General features: G+C 42.0%; 1 protein-coding gene across 1 annotated transcript in view; it reads right to left on the reverse strand.

Moving 5' to 3' along the window:
• Nucleotides 1-12,877: 12,877 nt before the first annotated feature.
• The window catches only part of col6a3 (collagen, type VI, alpha 3), a 69,713-nt gene continuing 68,852 nt past the window's right edge, over nt 12,878-13,738 (reverse strand). The window contains exon 44 of the mRNA XM_061088711.1: nt 12,878-13,704. Coding sequence (XP_060944694.1) covers nt 13,664-13,704 — 41 coding nt within the window. The 3' untranslated portion in view covers nt 12,878-13,663. The remainder of the gene's footprint in view (nt 13,705-13,738) is intronic.

The following is a 13,738-nucleotide window of genomic DNA, read 5'->3' on the forward strand; positions in this document are numbered from 1 at the left end:
GAAGAGCAGCAGCTACATCAGGTGGAACGTCCTGTCCTCAGTCACTGATCTTTGTCCCATGAAATACTAGAACACGCATGTCAGCGCTTGTGTTCTGTAATAAATAACAGCTGCTGGTACAGAAATAGTTCTCAGCTCTTAATCACTATTTCCTTTGTGGAGTTTTGTTTTCATAATGTCACATACAAACGATTTTTTCATCGCCAGGCCAACCTGTTTTCCCCTTGAAGTGGCTGAGGTCACCGGTCTCTAGTATTTGTGAAAAGCTCTTATTTGTGTTGAGAGCGAGACAGAGGAAATGAACATGGAGACAGAAGAAATGAACATGGAGACAGAAGAAACAGGAGTAAATGGAAACAACGCTGGAAATGTTTGGTCGTCTTTCATTTGTCATGTTTGTTATAGTGAAAAAGAAAAGGGCGACCTCAGACTGAGTCCGTGTCCTCGAGTCTCTCTCCCAGATGTTCACTCACAGCTGGAGGCTCTCGGTGGTGAGGTCATTGTTTTTGTTTCCCGAGGTCAAAGGTCTTTGCCTCACATCACAGAACATGCCAGTGACATGATGTAGCACAGGACTGCAGGTTGACATTATAAGGTTTTTTAAATACTGTTGCATTTACTGAGTAAGTTCCCAGCCTGAAAGAGGACCCTCACAAGAAGAGTCACAAGATGAAGATCAGGGAAATGATGACGGGAGAGGAGAAAACAAAACTGCAACACAAACTCTTAAGAATTTTATGATCATTTAAGTGTTTTTTTGTCTCTAGGCCTGAAACCAAAAAGAGAATTTAAGAGGTGAGTTCACTCTTTGGTGAAATATATGATATATTTAATTGTATGTTTTGTTTTAAAGTAACTAACAAAGTAACTTGTGACTCAAAACTGTCAAAATACTAAATATAATCGAGTCTAAAGTATGAAATGGGGTGAAGTAAAAGTATAAATCAAGTAAAGTACTTAAAAACTCTCGATATCTGTCTCAGGTGGAAGTGGAAAGCTGTGTCAGGAAATGTGACATTTGGATCGGAGTAGTGGTTACGTAAGAGTTCAGCCAGCAGGGGGCAGTGTTCCCCCGACACATGGTGTGCTCTCAGAATGAGTGCAGAGTGGTGCCATTGTTTTCTATCATCAAATACTGAAATCCATACAGCAAGAGTTTATAATGTAAATAATTGGATAACAGGAATAAAAAAAATGATCTCCCTTCTTTCCTCATTTTCCCATTTGTTTAAACTTTCATTAAGAGCAGAAACTGCTTCCTCACATTCACACAGCAAATGTTTCCATGTGGGACGATGAGTCATGAGCATGAGACCAAGGGAAGACTCCAAGAGGATGTGGGAGAAAGAGCGGAGGACGGTGATGAGAAAAAGAGGGAGAAGATGGAGGGGGGGATCAGAGAGGAGGAGGAGATGGAGGAGATGAAGGGCTGCTGGGAGCCAAAGCGAGAGGAGGGGTGGGAGGAAGAGCGAAAGGGAACATCGCAGATCTGCTGCAAAGAGGAGAAAAGAACTGGAAACTGAATTTAACTTAATTCAAAGTGAATTTCACTGCACAGCTGCATGTAACAATATTACAAACAAACTGGAAATGTGGGATTTTTAAACTTGCACTGGAGTTTCTGTCATTAGCCACGTTTAAACAGAGCTTTGCAGATTCATAATCCACTTTTGTTTTCCTATAGTTCAGCATTAAAACTAAACAGTTCACCAAAGAAACAGATTGTGTTCATATACAGACAGAAAAAAGCACTTGATGATTTCAGAAGTCTCGGGTCCTGCGTCCTCTCAGACTCATGGATCAGAACATGAAGAAATGATTTCTCACGGATGGAGAATTAGCAGCAGTTTGGACGCAGCTGTTTTCAAACCATGTGACCTCAGTGAGAGTTCTCAGATAACGAGCGTGGGTCCTCACATCTCACATCCAGGAGATTTCCTAATCCACTGTTAAAAGTGGAGATTTCCAGGAGGACTCGACTTGGCTTCAAAGTTCCCGCATGCAGCCAAAAAACTGAAGAGCTTATTTTGTAAGTCCACCATGTCCCATTTGTCCACGTCCTGCTCCTGGGGACGTCACCTTTGACCTTTGTGTACTTTGCAGAGGAAGCAAAGTGAGGGAAATTAATACAGATCACTCGCAGGGTGCAGTGAGGACACACAACATCATGTTTTCATTTCATGCAGCTTTAACATCTGCTCTTATTTCAAATAGTCACAACGTTAAATATATAAATTCTCATTTATGCCAAAAACCTTTTTCAAATTAAAAGCCCTTTAGGTGTTGCATAATACTTGTTGGACAGGATCAGGATGCAGGGGGCAGAGAGAGAGTTCTCCCTGAACGAGAGCTTCATCCAGCTGGATCTCACTCTGCTCCACCAACTGCCTGTTGCAATCATTACTGTGACTCATAAAATATGACTTTTTTTCTAACTAATACTTTACATGCATGTTTGCTCCTACACGTTGAGATCAAAAGAAAAACAACTTGAGTCTAGAAACATTCTGTAAATTTGTCCTTTTGTCTACAAACTCTGTGAAGAGAACAAAACTAAAAGTAAAGACTTATTCTAGCAAGTATCATGTGTAGAGGAGGAGGCTCCGAGAACCTCCAGGTGAACCAGGGACTGGAGCCGCTGAGACCAGTTGGCCAATCAACTGCCTGGATTCAAAGGGCAGCAGCTCATGAAGGAGCCAAAGAGACTGAGCCGAGCCGAGCTGAGCTGCCAGCAGAAAGTAGTGTTGAGTTTATGTATTTCACCTGATTGAGACCGATGTGTCTTATTCCCTCTGGACCACAAAGCCTCCTTTGTTCGGCACAAACTCTTACAAGCTCATCAATGAGATGTTTTCTCCAGCCAGTGAGGGACTCGATCCCAAACTGTCACGTGAAGCCAGAAACACCAACTGCACCAGATGTGCACGAGCCGGTGGCAGAAAATAATCTCCAATGAAATCACTGTTTACTGTTGATTGGCTGCTAGAAAGTGTTCAGAGTAGCTGTCACAGCCTTTTTAAATCATCCAAAGCTCATTAAAACCAAACGTATCAGAGACGTAAACACATGCACATACATCAGTGTGATTAGAACTTCCTACAATGACAGAAATCTTTAAGGAATCATTGAATTGTGTCCTTCAACTGTTTTTTTTGGTCTGTGTCCCATCCAGTTACATGGAGGAGGTCTGATTAATGACTGCAGCCAGCCACCAGGGGGTGATACAGCCTCACGGAGCTGCTGGCAGTGATGTAGATCATCAAAGTCAGGATATATCATTTTGATAATAAAACAGATATGGAAAACTGGACTTGACCTTTAAGTTAAAGGTCCTGCGCTTCACCCAGTGACACCGTCCCCTGGAAGTGTCTCTCACTCGTCCTCCCTGTGCTGCCGCTGCCTTTGCTCCCAGAGAATAAATCCAAACATCTCATTGTGGTTTGAGTGAAGCCACCGAACTCTGTCCTGTGTTATTATTTTTCACTTTCTCTGGATTCTCTGGATACTTGGAGGAAAAGTCAGCGAAGCTCCGGAATGTGAAGTTGAGTAAAATCACGTAACAGTTTTCACACAGGAAGTTTTCTTTGAGGTAAGTTACTCTTCTGTCAACGCTCAGGTTTTCACATCTCTCCTTCCTCTGTCTTTGCCTCGGGCTTAATTTGGAAATATAAAACTGTTCACAAGGTAGCGTGGCACAAATCCAACTTCTCCCTGCAGGAAATTGTGTTATTAACCTGATCTGTCTTCAATTTCAAATCAAATTATTAGCTTCTCGTGCTCGGTGGGAACATTTGAGCGAACAGGCGAACAAAGGATAATGGTGAAAGGTCTGTATTCATATAGCACACAGTCTGGATGACCATTCAAACACTAATATTGTTTCTCATCACAGTAATTTGGGGTTCGAGGACACTTCAGCATGCAGAATGGTGCAAACTGGTATTGACCCTCTGACCTTCTGGTCGGTGGACGACCCGCTCTACCTCCTGAGCCACAGGAAAAACAATTAACTAAACCAAGACTGAAATAAAAGGAAACACCAGGGGGCAGCAACACTGGCCGTGATGATGCCAGTTCAGACCGAGACATCAACAAAAATAAATAAATAAATAGAAGGAAAATCTCACATGTTGTTAACTCCACGAAGTCTAAAGGAGATTTATATTTCCATCGTTTATCCGCTAGCAGGGTTACAGAATAACTACTGAATTTACTTTTATTAAAGCCCATTTACATCTGGAGCACATTTGTCTTAACTTGTATTGTGCGAAAGATATTACTTTTAACCACATGTCATTAAGTTTGTGGAAAGGAGCTGGAAGTAAAAAGTTTCATCATGAGAAATGGAGAATAAATGGAGTGAAGCTTTCAGCCGACTCGAGCCTTGTGCTGCAATCAGGTGATTCTCCACAAACCTCTTTAAATACTCCTCATCATCTCTTTGTGATCATATGAAGTCAGAGCCCAGAATCCAGCCACTAATTATGTTCTGCTGTAATAAACATTTCAAATTCTCTGACTAAACTGCAGCTACTAACACTTTAAGGGAAACTGCTGATACATGAGGCACTAAGCATAAAGTCAGTAAAGTCTGTAAACCAGAGCTGAGCTTGCTGTTTAATTTTTCTATAGGTAATTCAATACAAGCCCAAAATCTGGGCAGCAGATTGATTCTGTTACGAAACAACTCAACGAGAATCACTTCCAGAAGCCGTGCACACAACTTACAGAGCTGAACAGAAAGCGTCTGTTGTTCTCTGTAAGAAAAGCAACGTTCAGTTCAATTAGTGAATTCAGAAGCTGCAGCTTCACAAGAATAAGAGAAGCACTTACATTTATAAGGTGATAAGACCGCTCAGTTTTACTTTTTATTGATTTCATTTGGTGTTGAAACCTTCGGTCCAGTTTTCTCTATCTGAAAACATCTCCCCCTCTCATCTCTTAATAGAAATATCTGCTCTGCCAACGCTTCTCACACGGCTGACTCAGGACGGAAAGAATGTTCTGAGACAGGAAATGAACTTCAGTTTTACTGCTCGCTGATTAAACTGCCACAGCACCAAGCCAGATTTTGTTCAAGTAGATGGTTTTATGTGTTGCTGTGCAATTTTAATTATTCATGAAAATGCAGTGATGAAAAATGTTCATGCTGATATTTGTATTTAGTCACATTTTCCAGCTGGGACTGAAAACCCCCTTTAAATAAAAGCCTGATGTGTCTCGCTGCTTTAAAGAAACCAAGTTATTTAAGTTATTCTATAAGTGAAGATATTAAAATATATATTGAAAAACACTGGTGATAGAAAATTATGTCACAGCCAGTAAAACACTTCTAACTTCTAAAACTATTCACCATCATTATGTTATAACCCTTTTGTTCACATTTAGGTTTAAGAGACTGAGAAAAAAGTGAAGAATGAACAATGGATGATTTTATTTTTATATCCATTAAACCCAACATGGACGATCTGTTCAGACTGCTTAGAGACATATTCCTCACTCTACTGTATCTGTGTTCCTCTTTAACCCGTAAACACAAAGCCATGTTCTGAGGGTTCTGGTATTTACAGCTGTCGGCTCATTTCTTGCTGCTGAGCCAAAAAAGACCAATTCTGTACAAAGTCTGACGTGTTAAGGAAGGATGTGTCCTCTCTCTGTCTGAGACGAGTCCAGCTGCAGCCATGCAGTCCCATTATCATTTGCAGCGGTCACTTGTTTGCCTTGAAGGAAAGTCCAGACCACGCCTGCCCAGGCCTCAACCACCACAGCTCAGCTTCTTATTGTTCAGCCTCCTCAGCCGCAGATGCACAGACTTGGTTTGTCTTCACATCACGTTTTTCTGAGCAAACCAGCCATTGAATTATCAGAACGTGAGGAAACCGAGACAATCTAATGAAAGACAGCAGGAAACAGGAAGAAAAGTCTCGTGAATCAATCCATCGTTGAGTTTTAATTTGAGAATTGAACACACAGGCTCTCATTGGTGAAAATCTGCCATTATATGAATTCATACATTAAAAACACACTTTAGATTGAAAACATGTGTTGGGCAGGAGCGAGCATGAAGAATGCAGTCTCTCTCTTATCATGTGTGTTTTTAATCCTGTTCTCTCGCTCTAGACATTCCTCTTTCTCTCGCAATGATGATGTCACTCTAACGGGAGGTCAGGGGCCTCAAGGAGCCGGGGTCTCGAGGACGTGGACGTTGACCACAGTCCCTTGTCTTCAGAGCTCATCAGCTTTCAGACTTTGTGGATATTTGTGAGAGGTCAAAGTTTTTCTTCTGTTTCTTTTGTGTCATTCAAGCCAATTGTGCATTTGTGGTTTTAATGTTAATCTTTGCCTTGAAATTGGAGACGAAATGAGCTGTCGTCGGCAGCGAGCTCTGCTTTGGGTTTACTGTTGGACGTCTCTCTGGGATTTAACGACATGCAGACAATTCAAACAGAGGAGAAATACAGCACGTCTGGGACAGGGACGGATCTAATTGACTGATCCGTTATGACCAACAGACTATTTGGCACCGAAGCACTTTAATATTCAGGTTTTCAGAGGATTGTGATTATTGAGGTGTTGTATCGTTGTGTTGTTCCCGGGGAACAAGGTGACCTGTGATTGTCGGTCTGTCCGTCCACAAACAGATCAGAACCATGTGTGAGTAGGACCCTGGTGTTTTGGCCTTAACGCTGGAGCAGTGGACCAAGTTTGCTTTTGGTTTACTGCTCCTGCACGAGGTGATTAACTTTATCCAACACAACTGTGGGAATACGAGAGTGTTCCAGAAACACGTGGTTGGAAACACAGGCTTCGTAGCCACTGAAGAAAGACATGAGATGTGGTGGCAAGCTCTTGAAAAAGCCTTGGAACAAACCTAACCTTGAGATTAGAGTATCATATAATTTATATCATAGACATATCTCACAGTCCCCAGTGATTTTATCGATAACACTCCCACCTTTGGAGCAAGAACAGCACAGACGACGTGTCACAGATAACTCATTGGATGTTTTCCTCTGGATTACACAACAGTTTGGAACCGTCTCATTTACCCTTTTAACGGTGAAATCCAAACCTGGCTCTGCAGAGTCCACAATCCTGAGGAGGAGAATTAATCTGAGCAGTGACTCTCACCATAAATCTTGCAAAACGACTTTGTGTTGAGTCTGTGATGTGCAGACTCAACACAAAGCAACAAACAGAGCACACACATGTTAGCTTGAAGTGATCCTGAAGTCCAGACCTGTAGAACACTAGAGGTCTCTTGAAATGGTTTGTGGACAATTTGATGTTTCTCATGAGCAAATATCTTTCCAGACCTACAGAGCAATATTCATATTCACTTTCGAATCTGTAAAATTCATTAAATGTATTAAACTAGACTAAGTTCAATGTTATGAGATTAATGAAAGGCTTCACGAGAGTTCTTGATTAAAGTTTCTCTGGTCACATTTAGTTTTTCACTCTAATCCTTATGTCTTTGGTTTGTCACAGTCAATAAGAACCAGGAGGCGCCTGGTGGCTCATCCATCTCTTCTCTGTTCTCCATCATGTCAACATCTCTTTGTCCTCCTGTGTCAGACCTTCAGCTTGGCAGGCTCCACCACTCACCAGGGAGGTTTGCAGAGTGCACGCTCAGCATTTAGTCTGACCATGAATGGGCAATAGCTGACGGGCATGTTGGGGATGCCACAGAATGCCGGGGTTGTGCCAGGAAAGCCGAAGGGAAACAGTGAGACGGGGATGAGATGAGTCGGCCGGTGGTTTCTGCTGTGACTCAGGAGCTGCAGAGAGTGGGGGGGGCATTCAAAGCTCTGCCGCTCAATGTGAAAGTCATTACAGGGCCCTGACTTTTATGGCTCTTGTGGAAAGATGCAGAGCCAGCGGTGTGAGTCATCGGTAGGACGGCTGCAGCAGTGAAAAAAAAAACGAAATCCTCACTCCTCTTCCCTCCCCTTGTTCTTTTGGCCACAGACGGTGAAGCCACGAGGGACGGAGCCGAGCTCCCACGCTCACAGTGTCACTTTGCCAAGTTCATCAGTTGGAAAGAAGTCGAGCAAACCACAGCTACACGAGCGTTCACCAAGATCGCTTCGGTTTCAAAGCCTCATTAACGTCAAACATCCAAACCCAGTTTCAACCGCCTATTATTATTTCACTCATTTTTTAAAAAAAAGCAGTCATGCACAGGAAGCCAGTGGCCGCTGGAAATCCAACTTTCTCCCGACTTGTTGGAAGAAACCACACATTCTTCAGCGATGTATTGGAACAGTTTAAATTTGCGGCACAAAGCTGAGAAACGGCCTTTTCTCCAACGATGTTTACACTGGCGCTGCAGCGGCCACATGAGAATCATCGGCTCCACCACGCCACCACGGGTTTGGTGAAGATGCCGTACGGTGGAACCGAAGGAGCCTCAGAGAACTGGCAGCCATGAGAATCTCTCTCGGCTAAACCACTCCTCCTCATATTGTTCTGTCACGGAGGAGAAAATGTTGAACATGAGGACACAAGGCTGAAATTATTCCTGTGAGAGAAACGAACGGCTCCTCAATCCGCTGTCAGTTTTCATCACTGATTACACAAGCTGGACATTTGATTTGGCATATTTGATTCATTCATAAACCATTGGCTTAATTATTTCAAATGTAAATATGGAAACATCTGTATTGAATTGTGGAGATTAAGACATCATTAATGACATATCCTTTTTTTTGTTAAGAACCCAAATCCAACCATTCACTGGGAAGTCTTCCATGGAAACTATGAGGGAAACTACTGGAGTTTCTCCAGTGCTTTAGTACAAGGAACCATGTCCAGGGTCCAGAGGATGCATAAAATGTATAAATCATATTCCTGTGTTCAGTATTTCCAGTGATTTACGACAGATACATTTAACCATGAACTTAAACAACACAGCACACCTCAGGCTAAAAACGTTCTCTTTCCTTTTTTTCATCTCGTCCCACGTGAAAATAAAAGTGTTTCATTAAAACAGACTTTTCATGTCTCTGTAGCTTTAATCACATGAATTCACTCAAGTCAAACTCAGTAGCCGGCGTCATGATGGACGACCGCTCCTGGTCAGTTCTGTGTTTCCTGTTTTATTTTGAAGTTGTTGCTCCTCGTGTGTCTCTGCCTTGACTTCCTGCTGTTGTCCTGTTTCCCGCCCTTGTGATTGTCTCCACCTGTTCCCCATGTGTTTCACCTGTGTCCAATTACACCCCCCCCTCCTCTTCCTCCCCTGAGTAAAAAAGTCTCTGTGCTTCCCCTTGTCTTTGTCAGTCTGTGTCTTACATGACCGTCTCACCATCCTGTCCTCATCCTCTCATCCCTCCATGTTGAGTTGTTCTTGTTGCCAGTGTTTTGTTTTTGATGTTCATGGATCTTTGTGTTACCTTTTCTCCCTCCTGCCTTTTTTTGGCTCCACCCGCTCCCTAAACCATGACAACCAGTTCCCTGAGTCATGTTCCAGTTCCCTGACACAATCCAAACCACTGGGTTGAGTAAAGATTCGTCATTACAACAATATCATTCACTCACCACACACACATGAAGAAGAATGCAGATGATCAGATGAGAACATGAATAATATCTTTACAACATGTGTGGAGATGTTTTTAGGGAATACACACACACACACACACACACACACACACACACACACACACACACACACACACACACACAGATACACACACACACACACACATGTGGTCCTAGTATAGCAGGAACCGGCTCTGGCTGAATCCTCAGAATGTGCCTGCAGTGTGTTGACAGAAGATTCTTTGATGTGAAGCAGACATTGAGAGAAAAGTGCCGTCACGATGAAAAAGTCTTAAACAGAGAACAAAGAAAGTAGTGACCGGGCCTCGTGTGTTAGTCGGGGAAAGAATCAGGGGTTAGGGAAGAGTTCCCACTATTCCACGTGTTCTTTATGACTCGTTCATCATCTTCCGTCCATCGTGTAAATAATGTTTTGCACAGATTGATGGAGCTGAGGTCGTTTGTTTGAAAGTCATCCTCTGCTGCTCGGCTGCATGTGGCACGAGAGGCGCTCGCTTGCTTTGGCGTTCGCTGAATCCTCCGGCCGCGAAGTGAGCGGCTGTTAGTCACGTTCTGCTCACTGTGGAAACTCTGACGCAGCCAGCTGCTGAGGCCTCCTGTTTTTTTTAAATTCTTTGTAAACGGCTCTTTCTCTTTTTTTGTTATTCTACCTCTTTTCCACTATGAAGTGTCCCAGACAGAGCAAAGGTCTGTTGCCTCAGGTGATAATGAGAAAATGATATTTCACTGATGAGTCTTTATTTAATATCAGACACGATTTGTTCAGAGCCCTGATGTTTTCACGTAGAGGTTTTCAAGCAACCACAAACTTTGTAAAACCATAAAATGTCATTCTTACACATTGTAATTGTGCAAATAAACAGGACGTTAAGTGATAACTGGGGAGTTTAATTGGTTCTGGCTATCTTCTTCTGTTTCCAAACTTTATCCTTCATATAAACATATATGTATAAGTCTTCCTGGCAATTCCCAAAAGTGCTGAATTGTTGTTTTAACACAGTTTTTTCCTTCCTGCATGAATCACCGTACGAGAGCCTGCACAGGAAAGTTTCTGAAGACTGTTCCAGTTTGTTCCACAATAACATGGTGTTGGCTCCTTTAGCCGTGGTGACAGCAGCAGTTGGTGATTCACTGGATCAGCTTCCTCAAACATAATCAATTTGCAACAATCGCTCCCAGTGACCAGAGGGACGGGTTTGCTGCAGTGATTCAGAGAAAACTGTATTTCTTGAGAAAAGTGAACACCTACGTATATCAATTCCAGCTAGAGACGGGCACAGTGCTTTGTGTGGGTTTACCTCAAGTATATGAAGTGGTAAATGCTCTGGATTTACTGTATAAAGTGCTTTTCTAATGTAGATGACCACTCATAGCAATTAATTACCACAGATGTAGGAGCTACTGGTCTGAAGTCATTGTTAGCAGCATGATGGGAATAGAACGTCACATGGCTTTGAAACAGTAAACAGCCAAACTCATACTCTCACCACAAAGTTGGTGTATGCTCACCTTCGTCCATGTTGTGTGGAGTAGATGTTGAATTCTGTGTACTTTGGTGAAGATGAGGTTTTCATATTATGAACAATTCACACAACAACTTTGAAAAAGGCCTGAAATAGGAAATATGTGCTTGTGCAAACCTTTTTTTACTGGCTTCCAAAAGAACCAACGATTTCATGTTGAGGCAGTGAACCATGGTGTGAAATCCTTCAACAACGTGGGAGTTTATTAAAACAATGAAGTGTGTCAAACAACCCAGGAGAAGTGACATCTGGATGTTTTGCTGGAGTTGAAGAAGAAGAAGAAGAAGAAGAAGAAGAAGAAGAAGAAGAAGAAGAAGAAGAAGAAGAAGAAGAAGAAGAAGAAGAAGAAGAAGAATGCATCCCCCAGCATTTTAAATTCAGTGACCAAATATTTAACCTTCTCCCCCTCAGACAGTATATTCAGGTCTTATCTCTAACAGGGTGTAAATGGACACAAATCGTTATGAACGGGTTTTTCTATAAAACAATATACTGTAGAACACAGAAGTCTATGAGAGTTGAACGATTACCATGTGTTTGATTCAGGGAACATTCACTGAACAGATATCCTCTTGAGATACTTGTTTGTGGACGGGTATATCTTGTGTTTTACATTTTTTTGAGGCATAGTCCGGGTTTTATTAAAGCTCTGTTGATGTAAGAGGTTGAAAACTGTCACTTTTGAGATGGACCAAACCAAAAGGCCACCCCTCGAGTCCAGGACTATTCCATCTTCTACCTGAAGCCAAGGCCGGCTTCTCTCTATGCTGGAGAAGGTTCTCCCATCCAGTCCAGCACCTGAGGTCAGGAAGGTGCAGCTGGTTCCAGCACCTGAATCCCTCCAGCACTGATTCCCAGCACGTCCTGCGCTCCCTGGCTCAGCCAATCCCGAAAGAGCAGCTCCCTGCATCAGTCCCTTATCATTTCCTTTTATGCTGCTTCAATTATATAAAATTCTCATGAAAAAATCATCATAAATTATATCCCTTGTGGGATTTCCCTTCTTATTAGTTCAGTTTATCTTGAATTATCGTGTCCTAAGTACAGAAGTTCAGGGTTGAAAAACCACCACATAGTTGGTGTGTTTACAACAAACTCCTCCGCAGCTTGTTTATATCCCATAAATCCCAGTTTCCAAACACTCAGAAGATTTTTTTCCTCAGAAACATCTGTTTAGCTTTGTAAGCTTCTGTGGACTCACCCCCCCCCCCCCCCCCCCCCCCAATCGGCATGGTGGTGACTAGATAATTAGTGAGCTTTCATTTTTCTATATTCTCTGAAGGACCCAATCTATAGGAGTTCAGACAGGATATATAATAAAGATAATAGAGGGTTCAAATGTTGATGAAGCTTATTTCATTGCTATGTTTCTTTTTTCAGGACACGCTGATTTTGTTACCCCAGGAAACTCTTGACATAATCCAAGTATTATTTGATGCTTGCTTGGGTTTTAATGGTTTCCTCCAAATTATACTTACAATTTTACACCAAGAGTCATTTACGGTGAAAAACTATCATGGTTTTATTTCACAAAAGTAAGCTGGTTCCAACTAAATGTCAAAAAGGATCAAGAACAATATCAGTCAGTCTCATTTTCACTTTAACCAGAGTCATATTTGAATGTACGCAAAATATGTTTGCTATTGAATCTCAAAGCCAGAATCCAATTTCTGTATATAAAAAACATTTAACACAATCTTTAACATGTTCCTTGAATCTTTGGCCTGATGTAAAACACTTTATATTCTGTGCTTCTTACCGAACTTAATTCACAACAAGAAAGAAAGGAATCAGTTGCTCATGTTTATTAGAAAGTCTAATCCATTTTTATTTCTCCTATAACCAGATGGAAACACAAACTTCAGGAAAACCATATGAAATCCCCCCCCCCCCCAAAAAAAAACAAAACAGCTTGACAAGTACATTACATTTCTCAATAGCTGGAAAGTGTGTTTAAGGCTCCAGAAGTGCACTTAGTGTTACATTAATGTTTCTAGATCCGAGCAGTTGGTCGCTGTCTTTTTAAATACACACCCACCCCCCCCCCACCACACTGTGGACCTGGTGACTGGGAAAGAGGGGAGGAGTCGTTCAACTGGGATCAAGTGAGTTGGAGAACAATATAAATCAAATAAAGCCTTTGTGAATGTGGAATGTAAAAAAAAAAAAAGAAAAACACAATATAAAATAACTGCACCGAACAACGCCGGTCCTGAGAGTAACCGGCTTTTTTTTCCTTGCTAATCTCTGTCCAAGATATTCATATATGTTTTGAAAAAATATGAAAACCAATGTGATGTTCCAGATAAAAACTGAATGAACTCATCTGTAAAAACACAACATACTACATAGCACCAGTAGGTAAAAAAACAAAAACAAATCATGCAGCAAATCGTGTTCTCGCTGTGAAAAAAAACTACTTCAAGAATTTGGTTTGTATGAAGTCCATTTGTTGTGGATCCAGTGCAGCCACCATTGCTTTGGTCTTGCATCCATACAGTATGGCCATTGTGGATGGTTCCATCTCAGAATCCTCTAAACAGAGGTAACAGCTGGCCAGGTGTGTCACTTTGCTCCTATGTTCTTATCGCAGCAACGACTCCTCGGTTGAGTGGCGCTGAGGACGAGCGGGAGAGAGAAACACAATTTAT

Source organism: Limanda limanda, chromosome 16 (genome assembly GCF_963576545.1).
Source record: "Limanda limanda chromosome 16, fLimLim1.1, whole genome shotgun sequence".
NCBI classification, from domain to species: domain Eukaryota; kingdom Metazoa; phylum Chordata; class Actinopteri; order Pleuronectiformes; family Pleuronectidae; genus Limanda; species Limanda limanda.